Raw genomic sequence first — 26,734 nt, 5'->3', positions numbered from 1 at the left:
GGCTCCATGGCGACGAGCATGTGTGCCTCAGCTTTGACATCCATGGAAGAAGCATGGCAGAACAAGTGATCGAGTTTTTCGCAGAGGTTAGTGACATTGGTGGCGGTGGATCCGTCCACTCGAACCTAGTAGGCCGCCGAGTGTCCTCCTGAACCTCCCTGGCACGCCAATGATGATCGAGGACGTACCGGAGAAGGTGAAGAACATCCCTCGACTGGCTGGCAGTAGGCTAGACGTCAGCCAGTAAATCGAACATCCTAGAATCATTAAGTACATTTTGGCCTAATAGATGCTTAACACGGCAAGCGCCCCGGAACCAATCCCAATAGTCCTGTGTAGGCCTATGGTCAAAGCACTGCTGAATAGAGATCTTGTGACCTTCTGTAAATCATGCCCTCCAGCGATCATACCAATCGACAAGTCTGTCAGGCCACCAAACATCCTCCCCTTGTCTTGTGAATGTCAGGAACCTGTCGACGTTGATCGTGGTCTCGGGCACCAACTGCTCGCAATTAAACTAGCGCTTCACCCGGTCAACCTGGTGAAACTCGACAATATTGAAGCAGACAAAGGGGACAACAGACATCCTTGTCCCCACTATGCCTCATCCAGCATCCACTGTGAGCACATAACCTGCAGTGTAGGATCATCGTATGGTGTCCAGGCAAACTGCAACATAAGTTATGAGATAATCATCTGTAATACAAGCTAAATTAAAGGATAAGTAATTCTTAGAACTACAAGAGAGTTATATCTTATTGCTAACCTCATTAATCAGTAACTGGTCTAGTGACAGACGCCATCGGCAGATCCTCTGCTCGTGTTGGTTCCTGTTTTGCTGCGGAAACCCTATCAAGCTATCAACAGTTGCAAGAATAACACGAATTCAATTTATGGAACATCATAATGAGTTACAAATTTGAAACACAAGCAAAGTGTTCGACTTGTCTATCATCAGGTAACACCCAATCAGTAACAAGATGTAACACCTCGCATACTGTTGGAAGGTGTCTAGATCTCGGACATATGTTGGACTCGCTCCCGAAGCCATGTCAACTTCAAGGAGAAATACTTATTCATCTACGCTCCCTGGTATGCAATATCCTGCAGGGTGATGGTGCACTCACCCCGTGGCAGGTGGAATGTGTGGGTCTCCGGACGCCAGCGCTCTACAAATGTTGTGATCAGGGAGTTGTCAAAGACGAAGTCCCTGAAAGGCACCGTGTTGCCGAAGCCAGGCTTCTTCAAATATGGAACGATGGCTATACATATATGTGATAACATAAACATGAAGATAACAAAACTAATTGTGAAGTCAACTGTCCTGGCGACGTGCCATGTCTCATTCAATCGATTGATGTCCGGATCATGTGTATTTTGTGCGCACCATCTTAGAGTTACTCAACAGTATGGTCAGAAAAGGATAGAAGAGAGGAAAAAATGGTCGAAAAGTTAGAAATGGGGTCCGAAACGTTGCTATCAACGACATGTATATATAGGACGCGCCGAGTCTTATCTCGTTTAAAGTGTAAACGAGATAAGTTTATAATATCTTGTTTACACTGTAAATAAGATATACACGTGTTACTCGTTCTGTCTTATCTCGTTTATACTGTAAATGAGATAAGACATGCTACGTATTTTTATAATTATTTTTAAAATTATTTAGTTGCGTAAATAAATTTTATTTATTAAAAAAACATCCTTCAAATGACTTTAAAAGATATATCTTTATAGATGTGGCAAATATGCAACTCTAAAAGTGTATTACGTCTCATGTTTTGGCGGCCTAACTGCTAGAAATATTATTTTTATTTAAACTGAGATTGAATTTTTATAAATTAAAGTATGAGAATAAGTAACTTCAAGTACTTAAATCGAAAACTTTGAGTTTAATATAGACTTCAAAAAATGATAATTAACATGTGAACAATAATTCTACAATCTAATCTCTCGTATATTGTATTTCAATAGCAAAAAAATATTCTAAGTAAAAAATAAAAATTAATATTCTTGTAAAATTCAATATTTCATAATTAAAAAAAATGGTCTAAATAACAAATTCAATGTAGTATATTAAAATAAAAAAAATAAACTCCTTTATCTCAAAATCTAAAAGCTGTTCGGTTGGGAGGAGCGGGAGAATTGGCTTTGACTTTAGCGTCAACTTGTTTCAGAAAAGCACAAGTTTTTGGTTTGGTTGTGTCTTAAGGAGGCTCTTCCTACTGCAAGTTTTCGCTTTAGAAGAGGGATGTCGTCATCGGATAGGTACCTAAGATGTCTTTCTAGTCAGGAATCGGTTTTACATTGTATTTAGAATTGTCCAAAAGTTCAGCTTGTATGATATAGGTTGGATATTTTTTGTCATCCTTTGGATTTGAAGAACTGGTTCTTGTATCATAGCAGAGAGCATCTGTTCAAGTTCTTTTTGGGGCTTTGGTGGATATGGCGAGTAAGGAATAATGACATCTTTATTCTTCATGAAACTTGGCCTCCGAAAAAAGTGATTTGTCTGGCATTAACTTCAGAAAATGAGCTTAGGTATATTTTTGAATTACAACGTATGTCCCTTCCCTCTACTCTAAATGGTTTTTGGAATCCCCATCTATTAGTACTTTTAAGTTTAGTTGTGATGCTAGTTATCTTGGTTCGAGTGATAGTAGTGATTTTGCTTGTTTTATCAGAGATTGTGATGGAAGTTTGGCAAAGGAGGTGTTTGGGAATGATTGAGAGTAAAAGAGGTGTTTGGGATGTGGGTCAACGAGATGTTATTTGTAAGACGGATTGTGTGAAAATATTTAATATTGTTATTAATCACCAAGATGGTTTTGGGTTTATTGATCCATTGGTGTTTAAAATAAGAAATATCATGTATTGAAATTGGTGTGTTGACTTTCATTTGATTATGGGAGATGCAAATACGGTGACGGATACTATGGCAAAGATGGCGATAAAATTACAACTTTCTCATGAGGAACTTCTTTCACCTTGGGAGGAGTTTAAAAGTAGTTTTAAACGGGACTGTCCCTCTATTTAAGTAATTCCTTTGTTTTGTTTGTTTTCTTTTTCTTTGTTTAGTTTATTTCAGTCACTAAAAATAAATAAATAAATAAATAAATAAATAAATAAATAAAATTAAAGGCATGCGTTTGTTGGCTCGTCCACCAATATCTACGAATATTGTTATGTGATATGCGAGTTATTGAACTCTTTATAGGTCAAATTTAATACTTAATTTGTTTTTTTAACAGGATCTTTTATCTAAATAAATAAATTAATGATTGAAATAAATAATTATAAAAATTATTATCGAAATCCATCTTCCAATTTTATCTTATTCACAGTGTAATCGAGATAAATTTGTATAAATCTCGCTGTAAATAAGATAAAACATGTACGCGTGATACGTGTATATCTTATTTAAAGTATAAATGAGATACGTGTTAAACTAATGCGTTTATAGTATAAACAAGATATAGTGAGACAAATTTTTAACTACTATAAAAAGATGGACAATGTATTCTCCACCTACATTTTATGCTTTCTTTTCTCTTGTTTTTTCTTATAAAACTAGACAAAAATGTCTAATAATAATAGATATGTGGTTGTTTGTTGTATGAGAAATCGCGACAATAAAGTAATATTTGATAAACAAGATAAAGTTGGAGAATAAATTTCGATAATAATTTTTTTGTAATTATTTATTTCAATAATTAATATATTTATTTAAATAAAAAATCTTTTTTTAGCAGGCTAATCTAGTCGACCAACAGGCTATGCCTTATTTGTCAGTCTTATGTGCTTGTGATTATGCTTATGGCTCTTAAATACATTCAAAAGAAATAATTTTTAAAACTAATTATTGTATTTATTAAAATTAAACCTTCATATAGTACTAAATATCTATACTTGTTTTTATTGTTTTGTGTTTATTAAAATTATTTTAAATTTTAAAAGTAATTTATCAAACGCAATTATTGTAGTTTATGTTTGTTAAAAATTACTTTTTTTCGATTTATTAAGCATATTTGTTACAAATTTTAAAAAGCTATATTTCAAAAAATAATTTAATTATTTATTTTTGAAAAATAAATATTTTACCATATAAAGTCTAAATATAATAAAGCATAAAATATATCTAAATATTTATTAATATATAAAATTATATTAAATTTTTTTAATTTTAAAAGCACAAAATATTTTATAAAAAATATCATTGTAAAACTTTCTTAGTACTCCTAATTAATTTTAAAAATTAAAAACCAAACATATTATATTTACTAGTATATTAATAGTATTAATATGTCTATTAATTCGCTTTTTTATTTGTTGTGTATGAAATTAATAAAAGTGAAATTACTTGAGAAAATAAATAAATTATAACTTAATTAAGAGGCATTGGATTTAACTATTAAAAATAATAAATTATTTTTTATGAAATATATAAAACAAAAAGTACTTTAAAGAAAAAATTAGACGCCACTCCTTTTGTATATTTTCCATTATATAAAATAAATATTTACCAAACATTTAAAAAAAATGCTTATGAAAAAACACAAATATCTTATCAATAAACTTTACCGATTAGACCCTAAATGCCTAAATGGGCAAGCTGAAAATGTTTTATTGCGCGGAAAGTGGCCGCAACTGGCAAGTTGGCAAGTGTCCAATTCCCGAGCAATAATGAGAATCCAATCTTAACTCTCTCAAGTCTCAAGTGTCCAACCAAACAGGCAAGTCCTTCGTCTTCATCATCGTCATTTTAGGAAGCAACTCCTTAACGTCTTCCTGATCAATATTTTAATTCTTAATGTTGCACCTTGTTCATGCATGATGGTCGATGCACCTCACCTAACCTCTCTTTTGTTTTCTTGATACCAATTTCGATTTTTTCTTGTTTTAATTTCTTAATCCATGTGAAGAAGAAAACCCGAGAATCTATTCATCACATTTACCTTGTCCCTTTATGAAGTATAAAGACTTAGAATATATAATATTATTTGATTAAAGGACAAAACTTAACCACGCCTTAGCTTAAATGTCATGTTTTCTTTCTTCTTTTTATTTCACTCTTCCAATATGAAACTACTTACGAGGTGCCGAATCCCAAAAACTTCCATTGAGAATTGAACAGAGTGCACCCACGGTCAATGCAAATTTCTATTCAACTTCAACATGTTGTGCAAGTAGTAATATCCATGTTTGTCCACACCCAAATTTGAAGCATGTGCTATATCCAGCACGTAAAGGCCACTAGTAATACTCAAATGACTAAAGACAGTACAGGTTCTTCGATTAGGAGAAACTATATTTTCTTATATTACTAAGTGTATATGTTTTTTGGAGACCACTTTAATAAAGACACAAAAAATATCTTTTTTTAAAGACGCATATACGTGTCATAATATGATTGGATATTTTTATTAAATCGGTTAATAAGCTATTTTTTAATAAATCAGAATAAAATCGATTTATTATAGTAAAAATAATGAACCCAATTGTCCGTATTATAATTATTAGATTCGGTTTGTTTCGATCGATTTACACAATCTAAACTGAATTATATTTAAATTTTTTGATAAAAAGACAAATATATCCTTGACTTTTCATTTTGTGGACATTTTAATCCCTAATAATTTAAAAATACAATTAAGTCCTTATTAAAAAAAAAATTCTAACCCTAACCCCTTATCCCTGTCCAAACCCAAATTCAAGCCTAATCTCTCACTAAAATTTATCAAGCTGACCCGAAAATTAAAAAAATCTAGTCCTAGCGTCTCCTTCCTCTCCCTTTTCTCACTGGAGCTCGAGCAGAGTAAAACCGGACACTTATAGTTACAATGCGATACTCCTATCATCTTTCTTTCGGCCTCTTATTGATCACAAGCCCCGCTGCTATCACACCCACGCTTCCCCAACCACACAAGTCTCTGGGCCATTATTATCAAACCTTGTGAATGAAATATCTCATGTACTAAGTGATCACCGAGATCCTCACCATGATCTAGAAATGTCTCTCAATCCATATTTAGCACAAATATCTACAAATTTGGTTGAACAGGTATTGAAGAGGTGTAAGAATCTTAGCTTCCCATGTCACAGATTCTTTCTTTGGGCTAAATCAATTTCATGTTTCCAATATAGTGTTGAGAGCTTCCACATTTTGGTGGATATCTTAGGAAGCTGTAAACAGTTTGCCATACTCTGGGATTTTCTCATAGAAATGAGAGAATATTCTCTTTGTGAAATCAGAAGCGAGATGTTCAAGCTCATTTTTTGAGCATATAGCCAGACAAATTTGTCAGACAGAGCAATACAATCTTTCATGAGAATGGATGAATTTAGAATAAAGCCAACAGTTCATGATTTTGATAAGCTGTTGTACTTTTTATGCAAGAGGAAACATGTCAAGTAAGTTCAAAATTTTTTTGATCAAGTTAAGAATTATTTTGTGTTAATGCTAAAACTTACAACATTTTGATAAGTGGATGGGATGAGATTGGTGATTCAGGAAAGGCCCGTGCGCTGTTTGATGCAATGCTTGAACAAGGATGTCCAGTGGATTTGCTTGCATATAATAATTTGTTAGATGCCCTTTGCAAAGGAGGTAATGTCAATGAAGCTTCAGTATTTTTCATGATATCATGTCAAAAGGAGTTGTGCCAGATGCTTTTACTTACTCAATATTCATTCATTCATACTGCAACGCAAATGACATGTATTCGGCTTTTAGGGTTCTTGATAAAATGAGAAGGTATGACCTTTTGCCAAATGTGTTTACATACAATTGTGTTATAAAGAAACTTTGTAAGAATGAAAAGGTGCAAGAAGCTTATCAGCTATTGGATGAAATGATTTCAAGAGGAGTAAAACCGGACACTTGGAGTTACAATGCGATACTCACTTACCACTGTGACCATTATGAGGTCAATAGGGCTCTAAAGTTGACATTTAGAATGGTGAATGATAACTGTCTTCTTGATCGCCATACATATAACATGGTGCTGAAATTGCTGATTAGGATAGGAAGGTTTGACAAGGCAACTGAAATTTGGGAAAACATGGGAGACAATAAGTTTTATCCTTCTCTGTCTACATATTCTGTCATGATTCATGGTTTATGCAAGAAAAAGAGAAAGCTAGAGGAGGCATGTAAGTACTTCGAGATGATGATTGATGAAAGAATACCGCCTTACGATACTACCATTGAGTTGCTGCGGAATCATCTCCTAGGGTTGGGATTGTTGGATTACATTGAAATACTAATTGTTAAGATGAGGCAAAGCACTTCCTGTTCAATTCAAGAATCAGCAAAAATTACGAATGGTGATAGGGCATATCCTAATAATTTGAGGCATGATAAAACAGACATAGAAAGTGACTAAAGAAGTGGCCAATTATTTCTCCTTAACTGTTGTTGATGAAATACACCAGGCACCATTTTTTACAGCAGAGATCATATTGAAGATTTTATATCTTTGGGTAATGATCAACTAATGTATAATTTAAATTAAAGAGTGCATATGCCTCCTAAACATCCTTACATGTTAAGAGTGCATGGCTAGTTGAATTGATTGATGATGCCAGGGCATCTAGGCCAGTTTCACTGACATTTTCTTTACTATTTTAAGGTAGTTTCATGCAATTTCTTAGAGAATAACGCAAGTTTTAGATGAAAATACACTCACACCTTGATTCAAGCAACTATTGTGAATTTCACATGATTTCATGAGGATTTTGCAAGAATTAAATGACAAATTGATGATGCATAATCTCATAACTTTGACTAGAGCTTTGATGCACTTTATTTGCTTGATTTCAGGACAAAGGAAGAAAGGAAGAACCATGTTAGTAGCCACGTTAACCTAGTTAACGTGACCACTAACGTGGAATGGGGAAGAGCTTGCAACGTTAATGAGAAAAGTAATCACCAATAACGTCTGCGAAGCCATCATAGGCCCACGTTAATTGCCACGTTAACTAGGTTAACATGGTAGTTAACGTGGAGACAAAGAAAGCTCCAACGTTAGTGGTAAATGTGAACACTACTAACACTCCAAAATGTGGCAATGAACCACATTAAGAGTCACGTTAACTTAGTTAACGTGAACTCTAACGTGGAAGAAAGGAACAATGCCAACGTTAGTGACACTCACTTTTGTCACTAACGTTGGATCAAACTATCATTGCCCACGTTAGTGGTCACATTAAGACCACTAACGTGAAAGTTAACGTGGAGCTAAGATTGATGAGCCAACGTTAGTGACACTCACCTTTGTCACTAACGTTGGAGATGGCATTCACTACCACGTTAGTGGCCACGTTAACTTAGTTAATGTGAGCTCTAACGTGGAGAGTAGGGGCACTTGGAGCGTTAGTGACAAAGGTGAGTACCACTAACGCTCTCGAAGATGAGGCATACCCACGTTAAGAGCCACGTTAGTTACACTAACGTGAACTCTAACGTAGGGACAAGGGGAACAAGGCAACGTTATTGGGAAAGGTGAGTCCCAATAATGCTTGCGAAGGTTTATAAGGCAACGTTAGTGGTCACGTTAGTGCCACTAACGTTGGAGTTAACGTGGATTATATGGGGTTGGAACGTTAGTGAAAAAGGTGATTGCCACTAACGTTCTCGAACCTACAATGTCACTTAATGTTAACTTCACTAACGCCCATGCCTAATTCATACTTTTCTGCAAGCTGAGCCCACTAAAGATTGTAACTGCTTCAACTCAAGATCTAAGGCCCACATCTAAGACTTGAAGAACTCACTAGAAGATCAAGAGAAGTAGTATATATAGGAGTAGTTTTGAACTATAGAGAAGCTTGGCAATTTGGAGAACTACCCTCTGTATATTTACTTTTCTGCACTTTTAGCTAAGGATGTATTCTTTTCTGCCATTTTCCATTTCTAGAGCTATGAACAACTAAACCCCTTTCATTGGGTTAGGGAGCTCTGTTGTAATTTGATGGATCAATTATAGTTTTCATTCTCTTCTTCTTTCCCCTCTATTGATTTACTAGAAAGCTTTCGATCTTAATTCAATTGGTTAGTTGTCTTGGAAAAGAAACTCTCCATAATTGGATCTCCTCTGAGACTTTGGAAAGGGATGAGGAGATCATGCTAGAAATGCTTTCTCATGTTGGACCAAATTGGGATCTGGGCGGATATAGTGACATTTAATCCTCCCAACACTTTGATTTGGAAATACATGTGGTATAATCAGTGACCACACTTCATCTCTTCCCATGAGCAATTAAATCAAGGAATTGGGCAATTGTTCAAGCTTAGAGAGATTGGGTTGCCAAGGAATTGGAACCCAATCACTTAAGATTGCCAAGGAGATCAATAGATGCTTTGATTGAGGAAGAGATGAAAATGAATTTGATCCGAAGAATACAACATCTCCTGAGCCCAATGAATTCCCCATTTTTGATCTTACCCATTCTCTTTACTTTTTGCCATTTATTTACATGCTCATTTCTCTAAATCCCATCTAAGATTCTGCACTTTATTTTCTGCTATTTACTTTTCCGCCATTTAATTTTCTGCAATTCTCAAACTACATTCTGTTTAGCTCAACTAGCATACTCTTTCAACTAAAGTTGCTTGACCAATCAATCCTTGTGGGATTCGACCTCACTCTATTGTGAGTTTTTACTTGACGATAATTCGGTATACTTGCCGAAAGGAAATTTGTCGAGAGACAAGTTTTCATGCATCAAGTTTATGGCGCGGTTGTCGAGGATTAATTTTGTGTCAACAATGATTGAGTTGGAAGCTCACTAGATTGAGCATCAATAATTAAGTTGGAGGTTCACTAGATTGAGCATTTTTCTTTTGTTTGTTCACTTTATTCAATTGTTTACCTTCAGTTTGTTTCGTTTCTTCCTCACCCCCTATACCCCCGCTGTTTTCTTTCTTTCTTTATTATTATTTACAATTCTGCTCACTAACCAACTAACTGTTTGATAATTTGCACGACTCACACTAACAATTACTCTAACAAGAATAACCTCTTTATTTCATCTCTTACTGTGTGTTTTGTTAGTTGTATGACAGAGAGAAGAGAGGGAGCTTCAACTTCCTTCGATTCAGAACCTGAAAGAACCCTCCGGAGACTAAGGAGAGAAGCAATAGGGAAAGGAGTTGTTAGTGCTGAGGAAGAGGAAGAGTATTTTGAAACCAACATGGAGGAGAACTTGGAAAACAATCATGAAAGAAAAGCTCACAACCATGCTAGAGAAGGCTCTGCAAACCATGCTGGGCAAGAAAGGAGAGTTCTAGGCTCTTACATCAATCCAAATCCAGGAAACTGTGGAAGTAACATCCAAAAGCCTACCATACATGCCAACAACTTTGAATTAAAATCCCAGCTAATCACCCTTGTTCAGAACAATTGCTCATTTGGAGGTAGTGCCCAAGAAGACCCCAATCAACATCTAACTACCTTCCTGAGAATTTGTGACATTGTAAAGTCTAATGGAGTCCACCCAGATGTCTATAGGCTGCTTTTGTTCCCTTTTTCACTCAGGAACAAAGCATCCAAGTGGCTTGAATCCTTCCTAAAGGAGAGCTTGACAAATTGGAAAGATGTGGTGAACAAGTTTTTGGCAAGATTCTACCCTCCTCAAAGAATTAACAGGCTGAGAGCTGAGGTGCAAACCTTCAGGCAACAAGATGGTGAGACTCTCTATGAGGCATGGAAGAGGTTCAAGGACTTAACAAGAAGATGCCAACCAGATATGTTCAATGAATGGGTTCAACTTCACATTTTCTATGAAGGTCTTTCTTATGAGTCAAAGAAGGATGTAGACCATTCATCAGGGGCTTTCTAAACAACAAGAAAACCATTAAAGAAGCCATAGATGTCATTGAAACAGTAGCTAAGAATGACTACTTCTATGCCTCTGAAAGAAGCAATACTCGAGGAGTAATGGAGCTGAACCACATGGATGCATTGCTAGCTCAAAATAAGATGATCACCAAGCAGCTAGCAGAACTTACCAAGAAGGTGGAGGAAAACCAAGTTGTAGCAGTCATCACTTCATCACCAGCTCAAGAAGGAGTGAATATAGGAGAAGAAGGTGACTGGGAACAAGCCAACTATGTTGGAAACCCACCTAGACAAATCCATGATCCATACTCCAAAACGTACAACTCTGGATGGAGAAATCACCCCAACTTTGGGTGGGGAAATCAACAAGACCAAGGCCAAGACCAGAGACGCCACCACCACTAGGGGTGTTCAAAACCGATCCGGACCAATCTAAACCGATCAACCGAACCAAAAAAATCGAAAACCGAATTAACCGAAAACTGAAAAAACCGAAAAAAATATGTTTTACTGTTTTTATTGCGGTTCGGTTTGGTTTTCGGTTCTGACAATGAAAACCCCAACCGAACCGAACCGAACCGGTATATTAAAAACCTTAAAAAACAACCCCACCCCACCCCCAAACGTGACTCCTCTCCTGACTCCCTCGTGACCTAACTCCCACCCCCAAACATAAACCTAGATCTAGGCCTCTAGCTGCTCTCTTCTCTCCGTCTCGCACTCTTGTTCTCTACACTGGAGTCTCGAGCTCGAAGCCCTTCCTCCCACCACCTGGCAGCGCCGCCGAAGCCTTATTCCCAGCGAGCATCGACCCAGCCGCGCTCTTCCCAGCAGCACCGACCCAGCAATGCTCTTCCCAGCAGCGCTCTTCCCAGCGAGTACCGACCCAGCAGCGTCGAAGCCTTCTTCCTAGTGACAGCGAGCACGGACCCAGCAGCGTTCTTCCCAGTAGCGCCGAAGAGAGGCTTTGCCACTCACCCTAGAAGCATTGCAGAGAGGGTAAAATTCATAGCAATTGGTTTTACAACTATAATTCATTAGTATTCATTCTAGATTCTACCATACTAGTGAAACAGCCATTGAATCGTTAAACAAATGTTCAATTTCAGGTACGAAGAGCACGAATTAGCGAAAGAATCAAGAAATTGCAAGGCCTTCTCCCGAAATCTGACAAGGTAACTAATCTAAAACTCACAAATATTAGGTCAAAGTGTAGATGTACAAATACTCAGAAGCAATATTCTTGAGTCTTGACCCCTTTTTTCATGATTTAGTTCCTTGTAGATAACAAAAGGCAGGAGCCTTTTCTTTTTTTTGCCAAAGTTGGTAAATTGTATATTTACATATATAATTAATAATGATGATGTTTTCCTAGTTTGAGTTTTGTTTAGCTTCCTTTAAGTATCATATTTCACTGTCATGTTTAGCTGAAGTCATGTTTATTGCTGATTCAGTGATTGTAAGTTCTTTTCTGGTATAGCAAAAGTCAGTTAATATTTTGAGATACTGATTTTGATTTTATATTTCTGTGTTTTGCTGCTCCTGCAGTTCATCCTGAAAGTTGAAATCCTATGCGGTATGTATCGAGGTAAGATTGATTTTAGTTATGATGTTTCGTTATGTGATTTGTTTTTTAATGTATTCATTTAACTTTTGGATTGTAGTTATATGCTTTTACATAAGTAACCTGTATCTGAGTACTTTTATGTGTTATAATTCTTAAATCTGTTGAGACTTGAGAGTTGATATATTATTCTAATGTGAAGTATTATGTGATTTATGATGAATTCTGATATGATAATGACCATGATGCTGGAATATTGTTGGAACAAGTCACTCTCTGATCTTCAAGTATTCAATTATACTAGATGTCAAGTGTAATTTCTAATATAATATCTTTTTAATTTGTTCTTGCAGCTTTGGTATTTGTGGTTCTGTTTGATAATTTCTGTTTGAAAATTTGTTCTGTGTTCTTATTTTTATTATCTAAGTTTATATTGTTCTCTGTTTTAATTGTTTAATTTGAGTTTGTGGTTTGGTGTTCTAATTTATGTTATTTTAATTTTAGTGTTGTTCTAATTTATGGCTTATTTTTTGTTAGGCAAAGATGACTATAATTTTACATTGTCTTGTTTTATGATAAAAGCTGAATCCTTTTCTTGATTTTTTTTATCATGACAGATATAGGATGCATCCAGAGATATGCAAATCCTCTTCACTGCATTTTGATGACAATAAAGCATAAAATAGGAGCTAATAATGTATATTTGATGGATTGCTGTTGGTTGTTGACTTGTTTATTTCATTGTTGATGTCTTGCTGGTTGTTCTGTTGAATTACTAAAACTGCTTTTGTTTTGCTGTTCTGTTGAATGACTGAATTACTTTTGAGTTTTGAAGTGATTTAGTATGATTTATCAAGTGTCAGAGGTTTTGGATCAAGTGTTTGAGATTTTGAATTACTGAATTATTGCTTGTAAATTAATTTTGTTGTTTAATGTATTTGTTTAGTAGGTTTGATGTATTGTTGATTTCAATTGTGTATTTGTGTTTGTCAATCTCAAATGTATAAGACTTTGTGAAATAGTATTGTAGTATTTTTTTTGAATTGATTGAAAAAACCGAACAAACCGAACCAAACCAAACCGATTTTAATTGGTTTGGTTTGGTTCGGATGGTCTCGATAAAAAAACCGAACCAAACCGAACCGCAGTTTAATTAGACGATCGGATCGGATGACATTTCTCTCAAAAACCGAACCAAACCGCACCGCGAACACCCCTAACCACCACAACCCCAACAATAATGCAACTCACCAACATCCCTTACAGAGGTCCTATCAACAACCACCTAATTTCAACCCACCATCACTAACCGAGGATAGACTTTCAAAGATTGTAACTCTACTTGAAGACATATGTAGATAAATCCAAGACAATAAGGTGTTTAAGGAGGAAGTGCGAGCCAATATCAAAAACCAAGGGGAAAACATCAAGAAACTGGAGTCTCAAGTAGGGTATCTAGCTCAACAAATTCCCAAACCGATTGATGGTTTTCCAAGTGACATAGAGAAGAACCCAAGAGGAGAAACAAAGAAAGTAAGGTGGGAAGAATGTAAGATGATCACCACAAGTGATGAGAGGAGTATAAAGGAAGTAGAACACCTCTAAGACAGTCCAAAGGAAAATCATGAAGAAAGAAACTCTGTACCTCGACTCACACTCAAGGAAGAGATGAAAGAGAGGGAGATACTGAACCCATATGCACCCTTCCCCCACAGGCTTAAGGGTGGTGTAGCAGGGAGAATGTATTCAAGGTTTCTCGACATGTTTGCATCTCTTGATGTAAATATACCATTCATTAAGGCCCTCCAGCAAATGCCCTCCTACATCAAGTATATAAAGGAGCTACTAGCCAAAAAACTTCATTGAAGGGTGGACAAACAATAAAGATGAACAGGGATTGCAGTGCTCTCATTCAAACAGAGCCTCCCACAAAGAAGAAGGATCCAGGAAGTTTCCACATTTCCTGTGCTATAGGAGAGACAATGATTGATAAGGGGCTCTGTGACCTGGGAGCGAGCATCAACTTAATGCCTCTATCCCTCATGAAAAAGCTTCAAATCAATGAGCTAACACCCACAGATGTAATCATCAAACTGGATGACAAAACCCAAAAGCAAGCATTAGGAGTGGTTGAGAATGTGTTAGTGAAGGTTGGAAACTACTTCCTCCCCACAGATTTTGTCATCCTGGAAATGCATGAGAATCCTATTCACCCCATCATTCTGGGAAGGCCATTCTTAGTCACAGCCAGAGCACTTATAGATATGGAGCGAGGAGAGCTAGTATTGAGAATACATGATGAGCAGCTCACCTTCAATGTTTTCAAACTCTCACAAGAAGCAGATCATGATAACAAAGTGCTGAAGAAAGAGTCAAACAAGGGAGCTCAAGCACTACCCCTAAGAACTCCTGTGGCTAACAACCAATGTGATCAGAAAGAACATCAACCAAGTGCAATCCAAAAGGAACCAGACCCACCAGAGTCATATGAGATAGGCAACAAAAACATTCTCAAAGAGGAAAACACAAGGAACAAATTGACATCAAGGGACACAAGAAAAAAGGTCCCAAGGGGATGGAAAAATAAGAAAATCCCTACAGAAGACTTCTCACCAGGAGATGAAGTGGTCTCTACATACTTTCCATCTATACCATCTCACCTCCCCACTATTCCATCTCAGCTGCCTCCAGTATACACCATCAACAAAATTTTATCTCTGGAACATGTGGAACTGCTCAACAAAGCTAATGGAAATAGATTCACTGCAAGGGGAGAAGATTTTAAGCACTACCAACCACCTTGACAAGGACCAAACGTCAAGCTAATGACGCTAAAGAAGTGCTTCATGAGAGGCAACCCATGTTCTATACCCTCTCTCTTTAATCTCTAATAGTAGTAATAAAGCAAATTTCATGGATTTTTAAATCAATTTTGACAACCAATATAAGACCCCTTACATGCAGCATATAGTACATGCTAAGTTTGGTGTTCAAGGCGCACCAAGAGGGCTTGAACACACTTCATGATGAGAGATTATTTCTAAATCTTATTGCACCATATGATCACAAACAAGTTTGGTGTACCAACATTGCATGCATGGACAATTTAGTGGTTGATTGATTTACATTCATAAAAAGCATTTAGTATTTAAAAACAAAAGAAAAATATTTTTTTTCTAGTAGCTAGTTCACACCTTAAGTCTTCCCACCAAAATTTTCAATTAACCGTTTGCATTCCTTTTGTCTTGTATAGGAAATCAAAAAGGGCATTGATGGTACTTGATAGGACAATCAAAGAAGGGAGATTCGGCCACTATACCAACGAAACCTCACACTTGTCTTCAAGGGGAGTATCTTTGGAAGTGTTGCCATGCAACATTGGGAGTTAGATAGCTTTGGAGACCGAACCAAAACCCTCATAAAGGGGTGATCCTCGTGCTCATCCAATGGCAAACCCCAACCACGACCAGATTATAAAAGATATCTGTGTGCAAGAAGCAGATTGGGACAGAGACCCTAATGAAAAACCCAGATTTATAAAAAGAGGAGACCTCCTTCCTAAGGCTAAGGGTTGGTTTGAAATTGTAAAGAGATCTATCCTCCCAGCCGAAAACAACTCAGAGGTAAACCTTTAGAGAGCAACAATGGTGCAATGCATAATGAAGGGAGGAGAAATCAAGGTTCATGAACTCATAGCCCAAGGCATTTGGAAGCTTGCTGAGAAGAGTGATTCTGGAGGAAGGTTGGGTTATCCCAGCACTATTCTCCGTCTTTGCAACAAGGCTAGGGTGGTGTTCGAGGATGGAAACCCCGAGTGGATAAAAGTTGGCCTTCCAATCACTTATCGTCGGATGCATGCTGCCGCAACTCCCCTACCTCAACGAAGGGTAAGAAAGAGGCCAGCCCATCAAGCTGAGGAAAGACAACATCCACGGGAGCAAGCCCCAACCACCTTAGGCATGCACTAATTACAAGAGGCTATTGATACCTTATCTAGGCAATACATGGAGAATCAAGGTGCACAAAAGGAGCTTCAAATGCAAATAATGGACCGTCAAGAAGAATCACTCTCTAGATGGATGAATCAGTAAGGGGAATGGCAAAAACAATTGATAGAACATCAATTGGAACAAGGGAGACAATGGAGTGAGTCCTTCCATAACCTGAACCAAAAGCAAGATCAACAACAAGAAGCTATCCAAAAGCTGATCAACATCCAAGCACATCAAGGTGCACACATTCATGAGATGCATATGAAACAAAGAGAACAGGCAGATCTTTTCGATGAATACAGAGCATTTTCGGAAGGAGTTTACATGAGTGAAACTGGATATCATGTAAATACCCAAGCCAGGCTTGGGTACTTGGTCGGACAACTACCTGTATTGCATCCTGGGATCACAAAATATGAGGATGTAAAGGATGAATTAGCACGAGTGGAACGCGAAAGAGTTGAAAAGAGTCATGAGTCAGTAAGGAAGGAACTGGAAGATTGGAAAATAGCCAGAATGAATCGGATGAGAGGAAGCACAAGTGGACAAAGTGGACAAAAAGAAGACAAGGAAGCAGAGGAACATAGGTATCCCCATGAATAAAAGGTGGTGGAGTTCCTTCTTAGTTCGATCTTTTTTAAAGCTTTAAATAAGAAAAATCATGTATGAAATAGAACATGCTTCCATAGTAATTTAGAAATTTTCAAATATGCTTTAAGATCTTGTTGCTTAGGTCCATGCTCACTAGTCTAGGTCCCTAGTTTTCATCTTCATCTTTCTTACTTGTATGCTTGTCCTTTAAGTTAATCAAAAAGAAAATGTTATGATAAGAACAAGAGTGGAGTTATTTTGTGAAGTGAATCTTGAATGTTTGTGGTAGGGTGATTAGTTAGCTAAGTTGGTTCACCAACAAGGAAAGAAGGAAACTATCTATCCTGAATCCTATACTTGAAACACATCCTATGAGACTAACTAAATAATAAGATCCCAATTAGAAAAGAGAACGAGCAATAAAAGTGAAATGGGAAGAAACACAATAAGAAACAATGCTAGGCACTAAGGGTTTTAAGATTGAGGCATGTGTCTATGGTGTTCATGTGCAAGGGATATGCTTGGATGAATAAGCTCTTAGGGGTGCCTCATCACTTGGTAACTTGGATTAACTAATCCGGGATTATCAGCTGAAAGTCCACTATCAAGAGTGACCCTTGCTACAAAACACTTAGTAACCCAAAGAGATGCTGGACACCAAGGTCTCAAGAAAGAAAAATAACAAACCATGTGCCTGTAGTGTGTATGTATGAGGGAAAGAGTTCAAAGGCATGATAAAGGCCTGAAACCTGGTAAAGGAATGAACCTAAGTTGCTATGCATGAAATCACATAAACCAAGAATTTTACTTTTATATTGTTCATCTTGTTCTTTCATTCATTATTCCTATGTTCCAGTACTTGCTTAGGGACAAGCAAGCTTTAAGTTTGGTGTTGTGATGCCAGGGCATCTAGGTTAGTTTCACTGACCTTTTCTTTACTGTTTTAAGGTAGTTTCATGCAATTTCTTAGAGAATAAGGCAAGTTTTAGATGAAAATACACTCACACCTTGATTCAAGCAACTATTGTGAATTTCACATGATTTCATGAGGATTTTGCAAGAATTGAATGACAAATTGATGATGCATAATCTCATAACTTTGACTAGAGCTTTGATGAACTTTATTTGCTTGATTTCAGGACAAAGAAAGCAAGGAAGAACCACATTAGTAGCCACGTTAACCTAGTTAACGTGACCACTAACGTGGAATGGGGAAGAGCTTGCAACGTTAATGAGAAAAGTGATCACCAATAATGCCTGCGAAGCCATCATAAGCCCACGTTAATTGCCACGTTAACTAGGTTAACGTGGTGGTTAACGTGGAGACAAAGAAAGCTCCAACATTAGTGGTAAATGTGAACACCACTAATGCTCCAAAATGTGGCAATGAACCACGTTAAGAGTCACGTTAACTTAGTTAACGTGAACTCTAATGTGGAAGAGATGAACAATGCCAACGTTAGTGACACTCACCTTTGTCACTAACGTTGGATCAAACTAGCATTGCCCACGTTAGTGGTCACATTAAGACCACTAACATGAAAGTTAACGTGGAGCTAAGATTGATGAGCCGACGTTAGTGACACTCACCTTTGTCACTAACGTTAGAGATGGCATTCACTACCACGTTAGTGGCCATGATAACTTAGTTAACGTGAGCTCTAACGTGGAGAGTAGGGGCACTTGGAGCATTAGTGACAAATGTGAGTGCCACTAACGCTCTCAAAGATGAAGCATACCCACGTTAAGAGCCACGTTAGTTAACTCTAACGTAGGGACAAGGGGCACAAGGCAACGTTATTGGGAAAGGTGAGTCCTAATAACGCTTGCGAAGGTTTATAAGGCAACGTTAGTGGTCACGTTAGTGCCACTAATGTTGGAGTTTACGTGAATTATATGGGGTTGGAACGTTAGTGAAAAAGGTGATTGCCACTAACGTTCTCGAACCCACAATGTCACTTAACGTTAACTTCACTAACGCCCATGCCTAATTCATACTTTTCTGCAAGCTGAGCCCACTAAAGATTATAACTGCTTCAACTCAAGATCTAAGGCCCACATCCAAGACTTGAAGAACTCACAAGAAGATCAAGAAAAGTAGTATATATAGGAGTAGTTTTGAACTATAGAGAAGCTTGGCACTTTGGAGAACTACCCTCTATATATTTACTTTTTGCACTTTTAGCTAAGGATGTATTCTTTTCTGCCATTTTCCATTTCTAGAGCTATGAACAAATAAACCCCTTTCATTGGGTTAGGGAGCTCTGTTGTAATTTGATGGATCAATTATAGTTTTCATTCTCTTCTTCTTTCCTCTCTTTTGATTTACTAGAAAGCTTTCGATCTTAATTCAATTGGTTAGTTGTCATGGAAAAGAAACTCTCCATAATTGGATTTCCTCTGAGCTTTGGAAAAGGTATGAGGAGATCATGCTAGAAATGCTTTCTCATGTTGGACCAAATTGGGGTCTAGGCGGATATAGTGACATGTAATCCTCCCAACACTTTGATTTGGAAATACATGTGGTATAATCAGTGACCACACTTCATCTCTTCCCATGAGCAATTAAATCAAGGAATTGGACAATTGTTCAAGCTTAGAGAGATTGGGTTGCCAAGGAATTGAAACCCAATCACTTAAGATTGCCAAGGAGATCAATAGATGCTTTGATTGAGGAAGAGATGAAAATGAATTTGATCCGGAGAATACAACATCTCCTGAGCCCAATGAATTCCCCATTTCTGATCTTACCCATTCTCTTTACTTTCTGCCATTTATTTACATGTTCATTTTCCCAAATCCCAATCTAAGATTCTGCACTTTATTTTCTGCTATTTACTTTTTCGCCATTTAATTTTCTGCAATTCTCAAACTACATTCTGTTTAGCTCAACTAGCATACTCTTTCAACTAAAGTTGCTTGACTAATCAATCCCTGTGGGATTCGACCTCACTCTATTGTGAGTTTTTACTTGACGATAATTCGGTATACTTGCCGAAGGGAATTTTGTTGAGAGACAAGTTTCATGCATCAATTGAGCATGCTCATATTGGAGAGTGATAATGATTTTGGAATCTTAAACCCAGGACAGAGATGAAGGTGAAGGTTTGGAAAATTTTTGAGAGCTGAATTGCAAATCATTGAGGAACTACTGACTAGTGGCATGCTACAAAGTTTTCTATTGGTTTGTAAGTTATCGTCCATATCTAGTATCGGTGGATCAATAGAGTAGACATGTATCAAGTTTTAGAAGGAAGAGAGAACAAATTGAAGATTGAAGATTAATACAAAAAGTATATCTTTGTCCCTTGAAAGATTGAGAAAATGAGAAAAATTTATGTAACTATTATTCTTTCCTTGTAACATATTTCACAGTTTTGTATGCTCTACATTTATATTGAACTTTTATTGAATGGTCTGAAAAAAATAAAAAATGAAATGTATATTATTTTTAAAGTGTCATTTTTTACATAAATTTAGCATCGAAATGAGAAAAAAAAGAAACTTCTTAAATTTCTTGGTTGATTATGGTATTTTTCAACTTGGCAAATCAAAGATTAATTTGTCAAAATTGAAATTTGTCGCTAACTAATGGATTGTTGCAAACAAAATTCGAATTTTCAATACTTATTTAAACGGATTAGTGAACTAACATCTAGATCAACTTAAGTTAGTTAGAAACTTTAAAACTTTATTTAATTGTGCTGTGATGGGTTCATTTTTACATATTTATGTTGCTGATAGCCTGGACCATGAGAGAATCGGCCAACAAAATTGAAGTTGGAATTTTATGTCTAATTTACTGCAATCAAGTATAGTAGTCAATGTAATTTTTTCAAGCAGTTCTTGTAGCTTAGTTGGTTAGAGCATTTGTTTAGTAAGCCGGACGTCTTGAGTTTGACTCTTAATAAGAGCATTATTTAAAAAAATATTACTTAATCTGTAATTGGAGACCACTTTAATAAAGACACTAAAAATATCTTTTTTTTAAAGACGTTTATATGTTATGTTATGTGTAGCATAACTAGTATTAAATTAGAACAATTCTTTGGAGATTAAACTAATCAAATTCTAATATTAGAATTCAGTTATTTAAATAAGGGTAAAGTATATTTTTTGTCCCTAAAATTTGATAAAAGTTTAAAAAATACTCCTAAGTTTTATTTTGTTTCAATTTTGTCTCAGAAGTTTTCGATTTGCATCAAATATACTCTTGCAGCTAATTTTTCAAAAAATTTAAGAACAATTCAACAACAATTTCATAAGAACAACCCTTAACACAAACAAATCAAGCATAATTTTTATGCATTATTGTTAGATTGGTCTTAAATTTTTTTAAAATTTAGCCGTCAAGAGTATATTTGATGCAAATCGAAAACTTCTGGGATGAAATTGAAATAAAATAAAACTTAGGGATATTTTTGAAACTTTTGCCAAACTTCAGGGACAAAAAATATACTTTACCCTTTAAATAATATCTATGGTATTGAATTCTAGACCTTAGATATTTATACATTAGAATTATTTTTGCAGCTATGACTAAGAAAAATAGTCTGATCAGATTGAATGTACAAAAATCACGCAAATTCAAACCATCTTTTTGAGTACGATAGAAAATTAATAATTATAATATGTTTATAGAAAAGAAATAACTGAAAAAATAAGCTAAAGATATATTTGTATACCTACACAAAATGGTTAGAGGTAGATAGATTTTTACTTATTAGACTCTACATTATACATTAATGATATCAATACGTATTTAAAGTATAACTATTCAAATAGTAGAGGTAGATAGATTTTTACTTCTTTGATGCATGACTGAAGTTAGAGCTTGTGTCCATTTTTATCACTGTAATAAAATTTTTTATAAGATTTAATTTAAAATAATACTCAAAAGAATTATTAAAATATTTAATCATTAAAAAAATTGTAATATAAAAATTATTAGAAATGTTACATAATGTGAATTATTTTTTAGTTATTAACTTTGTACAATCGAATTTGACTATAAAATTATATAATGATAGAATTCACATATTGTAATAGAATTGAGATCTTTTTATACTTTTCTAAAAGTAATAAATTAAAAATATTTTGGATTTAAATTTTGAATAAAAAAATACTTTATTTTGGATTTAAATTTTGAATCCTACTATGAGTCAACCTCTATATATACTCATTAGTATTTAATTCTAAACGATAATAGATTATCTTTATTTTTTTTAAATAAATATGTAATTAAGAATTTATTTAGTAACGCGTCTGTTGAATGGGAAGAAACCATAATTTTCTATCTTTTATTTCAGTTATTTCTGTATTTCACATTTCTCTTTTCTTCTCCCTCCACTCACTTTTTACATTTCTCAAGTTGGTTATAGCCGTTATACGCATTAAAGAATGAGAACATCTTTGGCCCAGATGGCACCTGTGTCAGTTTCAGGCAACAGTGGCTCAGAGAAAACTATGAGGTCGTTAAGGCTAAGCGGTGAAATAGCAGTTATGCCCCGGGATCAGAAAGAAGGAGAAGTAAGGGAGCTTTGATAGTTCTTTTCACCGACAGAGAGATCAGGCTTTGATCGAAGGAGAAAGAAGAGAGCGATGGAATTAAGGAAGGATCTGTCGGTCGGCCTTTTAACTCAATCTCGCTACAAAAGGCAAACTAGAATTTAAATTTCAGATCTTTGATTTGATTATGAAATCATAAATTGGATTAACGTAATTATTTTGTAAAACATCTTTATAAAAAAATACTAGATTGAATTTAAATTTAAATATGAATATCAAATAAAAAAATAAAATATCTTAGTTATTGTTACTATATCTTTACAAAAAATTGGATTTAATTTGAATATTAGTTGAAAAATTATGATATCTTTCTGATTTATTAGGATATCTTTATTAAAAAATAGATTTTTTTCGTTATCTTTGTTAGTTATCCCTATAAATAACAGTGTTTATCATGAAGTTTTAAACCTAGCACTCTTTTTTCAATCACTGCAGATCAGAGGAGCAGAGAATATGAGTAAGGTAAATCACGCTTGTTTTTGTTAAATGATCGGATTATTAGTCGTTTGTAAACTCTGTCTAGTAGTTTTTTTTAGCCTAATAAAAATACTGAAATTTATTTGGTTTGAGCAATACATACTGGATGCCTCTGTAATTTCTAAGGGAGAATCAAACATGGACTTCTCTGCCTTGGATGAGAAGGTAATCTATTTTTTGGCTACAATACCCAAAGATGCATTACTTTCTTGGCATACTCTATTTAACATGTATTTAATTATCTTTTGTGATGTTTATATTTGTTGTGTTCTTACCTTATTATACAACTAACACGTCTTATTTTATGGCATCTTGTAGCTTGGAAATGGTGTTACCGAGGCACTGTCGACGATGATTCGTGAAGCTGTTATACAAGGGATAACAGCAGTTCTCCCAGAGATTGTGAAAACGGTGGGTTCCTCACCAAAAAGTGGGAGTGACTGTGTAAAACTTTCGAATACTGCTCTAGTTGTTACCCCACCGTCGGACACTTTGAAACGCATAAAGTTTTCGAATACGTCTCTAGTTGTTACTCTGCTGTCGGACCCTTTGAAAGAAATACTTGATGCCAATCTCTCAATATGTTTGGGTGACGAACCAGTCACGAAGAAAAGTACTTGGAGGTGCAAGGGAAGAAAGCGTAGATTACCAGTCTCCGTAGTTAAGGTTTTATGTTTTTATTTTTAAATAATAACTATTAAATACCACTTAGATAACATTTGATCAAAATAGTACACAATAGATGATGTTATAGTTCACAAAGTACAACATCATTCAACCATTGGATTTTCCACTGTTCCCATTTAGGGGTGAAGAACTTTTTAGTATTCTCACATATTATAATAATATTAATGTTAAGTCATAAAATACAATCTCTTCCTCAATTTCTCCTCTTTTTTTCACTAGATATGAGGTCTAAGCTTCGCTGTTGAGGGATTTAGGCTCGTAACATTAGAAGGTTGATTAGAATCCTGATTAATACTTGGGAGCTAAATTTCAATTAGTGATATGAGAATTTGATTTGTTGATGTCATGGAAAACTGATTAGTTGAGAGGACATTATTGACAAATAAGTAACAATGCTTAAAATAATTATAATATTTTTTGGAGTTGCAGAAAGAATTGCAATTTGCGGAGAAGCTTCCTCCAGGACGTCCATGGCTTTAAACAACAACTATAATCCAAATATGGATGGGGATGACATGCACGTGTGAGTACTTAACTTTTCGGATAACGTTAGTAGATGAAAAATTTTTTATTTTTTAATATGAAAAAATATCTGGATGATTTTGTGTGTATACTTTGAGTAAATAATTAACGTTATAACATTGTGCTTTTCCATCCTTGGTAATTAAGTTGGTAAAAAAAATCATATTTTATGCAAATGCAACTTTAGTATTTATATTATCGATGTAAGTGTGGCTTTAGTTAGTAACTTATAAATATTTTTACTGCGGTTTAAAACACTTGCCATGTTTTTGTTAGATATGAAAACGCTAAAATCCAACTTATAAAATATTTATATTATTTTTATAATTGCATTTTTTTCACACTTTGTGTTGATCAAAATGCATGAGTACTGAACTTATTTTTTGTTGCCATTATTTTTATAGTGTTTGGACCTTTTATTTCGGCCAACTAAAGAGATAAAATTTTTTGATAAAGAATTGACCATTGCTGCTTACATCTTTGGAAACAATTTGGATCCAGAGTAAGTATAATTAACTTATTTCTCATTTTATTGCTAATTTGTCATATAATTTTTTTATAACCTTTTCTACCACTATAGTATAATATTCTGATTTTATGATTTCAGGGAAGTGCTTGTTCCAAACGATCATTGTAGTGGCACACGCAAGACTCTTCTGACTATTGATGCCAAGGCATCTTAGGCTAGTTTCACTAGCATTTTTCTGTTAGTTTTAGTTGTTTTATGCACTTTCTTGAGCTTAAAGTAACCAAGAATGGTTAAATGAATAACAAAGCAATGAACCATCCAAACAGTATGATTTTGATGCAAATTCCATGAGTTTTTAGTTATATTACTTGAATGCTATGCATGGAAGAATTCTCATGAAATTTTGCAAGACTTTGATGCAGTTGTTTGGATGATTTCAGGGAAGAAGAGGCTAGGCAAGGAAGCAACAAAATCAATAAAGGAAGCTTGAATATCACATGTGGAGTTTAAGTTCCAGTTTAAGCTTAAACTGGAACTTAAACTCCACATGTGATATTCAAGCTTCCTTTATTGATTTTGTTGCTTCCTTGCCTAGCCTCTTCTTCCCTGAAATCATCCAAACAACTGCATCAAAGTCTTGCAAAATTTCATAATAATGAAGGCTGAGAAGAGCTGAAACTGGCGTTTAACCTCCAGTTTAACCTTAAACTGGAAGTTAAACGCCAGAAATGAGAAATGCACCAGGGAGCATTCCCACGTTTAAGCTCCAGTTTAACCTTAAACTGGAGCTTAAACGTGTTCGACCAAAATTCTCCTCCAGGGTTGCTTTCTTCATTTCCACGTTTAAGCTACAGTTATTTCCACGTTTATGCTCCAGTTTAACCTTAAACTGGAGCTTAAACGTGTTCGACTATTTTTCTAGTCCAGGGTTTGCTTTCTCATTTCCACGTTTAAGCTCCAGTTTAACCTTAAACTGGAGCTTAAACGTGTTCGACTATTTTTCTACTCCAGGGTTACTTTCTCATTTCCACATTTAAGCTCCAGTTTAACCTTAAACTGGAGCTTAAACGTGTTCGACCATTCCACCCTCCAGGATTTCTTTCTTCAATTCCACGTTTAAGCTTCAGTTTGACCTTAAACTGAAGCTTAAACGTTTTCGACATTTCACACTCCTGGGTTGCTTTCTTCCATTTCCACGTTTAAGCTTCAGTTTAACCTTAAACTGAAGCTTAAACTGCAACTTAAACGCCACTGTTTGAAAAGGTTTCTGGGCCAAAGATATTGCAGTTTAAGTTAGCATTTGAGCACAAACATTAACTTAAACGTACTCTGGTATGAAACCCAATTGAATATCATGGTTTATGGGATTGGGCCTGAAGAATTGATGAGTCTGGAATTTCAATTTGTTGAGTCATGTGTCATTACTTGATTATCACTAAGTTGGCTCAATGAATGTTACAGAATTGGATCAGCAGCCTCATCAGGATTATGGATCATAAACCCAAAGCAAAAGGAAATCAAGGAAAGGCCTCAAAGCCCAAGAAACACAACAGAAGCTCAATTTAGAAAGTGTATAAAGAGGATAGAATTTAAGTTTTTAGGGAACTTTTAGATCATTTGCTACTTTTCATACTTTGTGTAATTGAATTCAGAGCTATGACTCACTAAACCCCCTTCATTGGGTTAGGGAGCTCTATTGTAATTCAATGAATCAATAATAGTTTTTATCTTCTTCTTCAATCTTTTCTCTTGAATTTTGTTAGAAAGCTTCTCGATCTAATTCCATTGGTTAGTTGTCTTGGGAAAGAAACTATCCATAATTGGAATCCTTCGGAACCTTGGGAAAGGAATGGAGGATTCATGCTAGAGAAGCTTTCTCACAGTGAATTGGATTGGGGTTTGGATGGATATTGTGACATGTAATCCTACCAAATTGTGGTTCATGAAACTGTGTGGTATAATCAGTGATCGAGCATCATCTCTTCTTATGAACATTTAAACCAAGGGATTGGGAATTTGTTTG

The 26,734-nt window shown here is 35.5% G+C and overlaps 1 protein-coding gene and 1 pseudogene across 1 annotated transcript; both read left to right on the top strand.

Annotated features, from left to right (window-relative positions):
* The first annotated feature begins 343 nt into the window (after positions 1–343).
* On the top strand, positions 344–7,431 carry LOC107493391 (pentatricopeptide repeat-containing protein At1g52640, mitochondrial-like; annotated as a pseudogene).
* A 483-nt stretch (positions 7,432–7,914) lies between these two features.
* Positions 7,915–13,194, top strand: LOC107493392 (uncharacterized). The gene is made up of 5 exons (XM_052262992.1): positions 7,915–7,923; positions 11,538–11,840; positions 11,951–12,016; positions 12,390–12,429; positions 13,023–13,194. The coding sequence occupies exons 1-5, from the start codon at positions 7,915–7,917 to the stop codon at positions 13,151–13,153; spliced, it is 549 nt and encodes a 182-aa protein (XP_052118952.1). The 3' UTR covers positions 13,154–13,194.
* The last annotated feature ends 13,540 nt before the right edge of the window (positions 13,195–26,734 follow it).

The sequence above is a fragment of the Arachis duranensis genome, chromosome 6, assembly GCF_000817695.3.
Source record: "Arachis duranensis cultivar V14167 chromosome 6, aradu.V14167.gnm2.J7QH, whole genome shotgun sequence".
Lineage (NCBI taxonomy): Eukaryota > Viridiplantae > Streptophyta > Magnoliopsida > Fabales > Fabaceae > Arachis > Arachis duranensis.
Note: the sequence above shows the minus strand (reverse complement) of the source record. Positions and strands in the feature narration are given on the sequence as shown.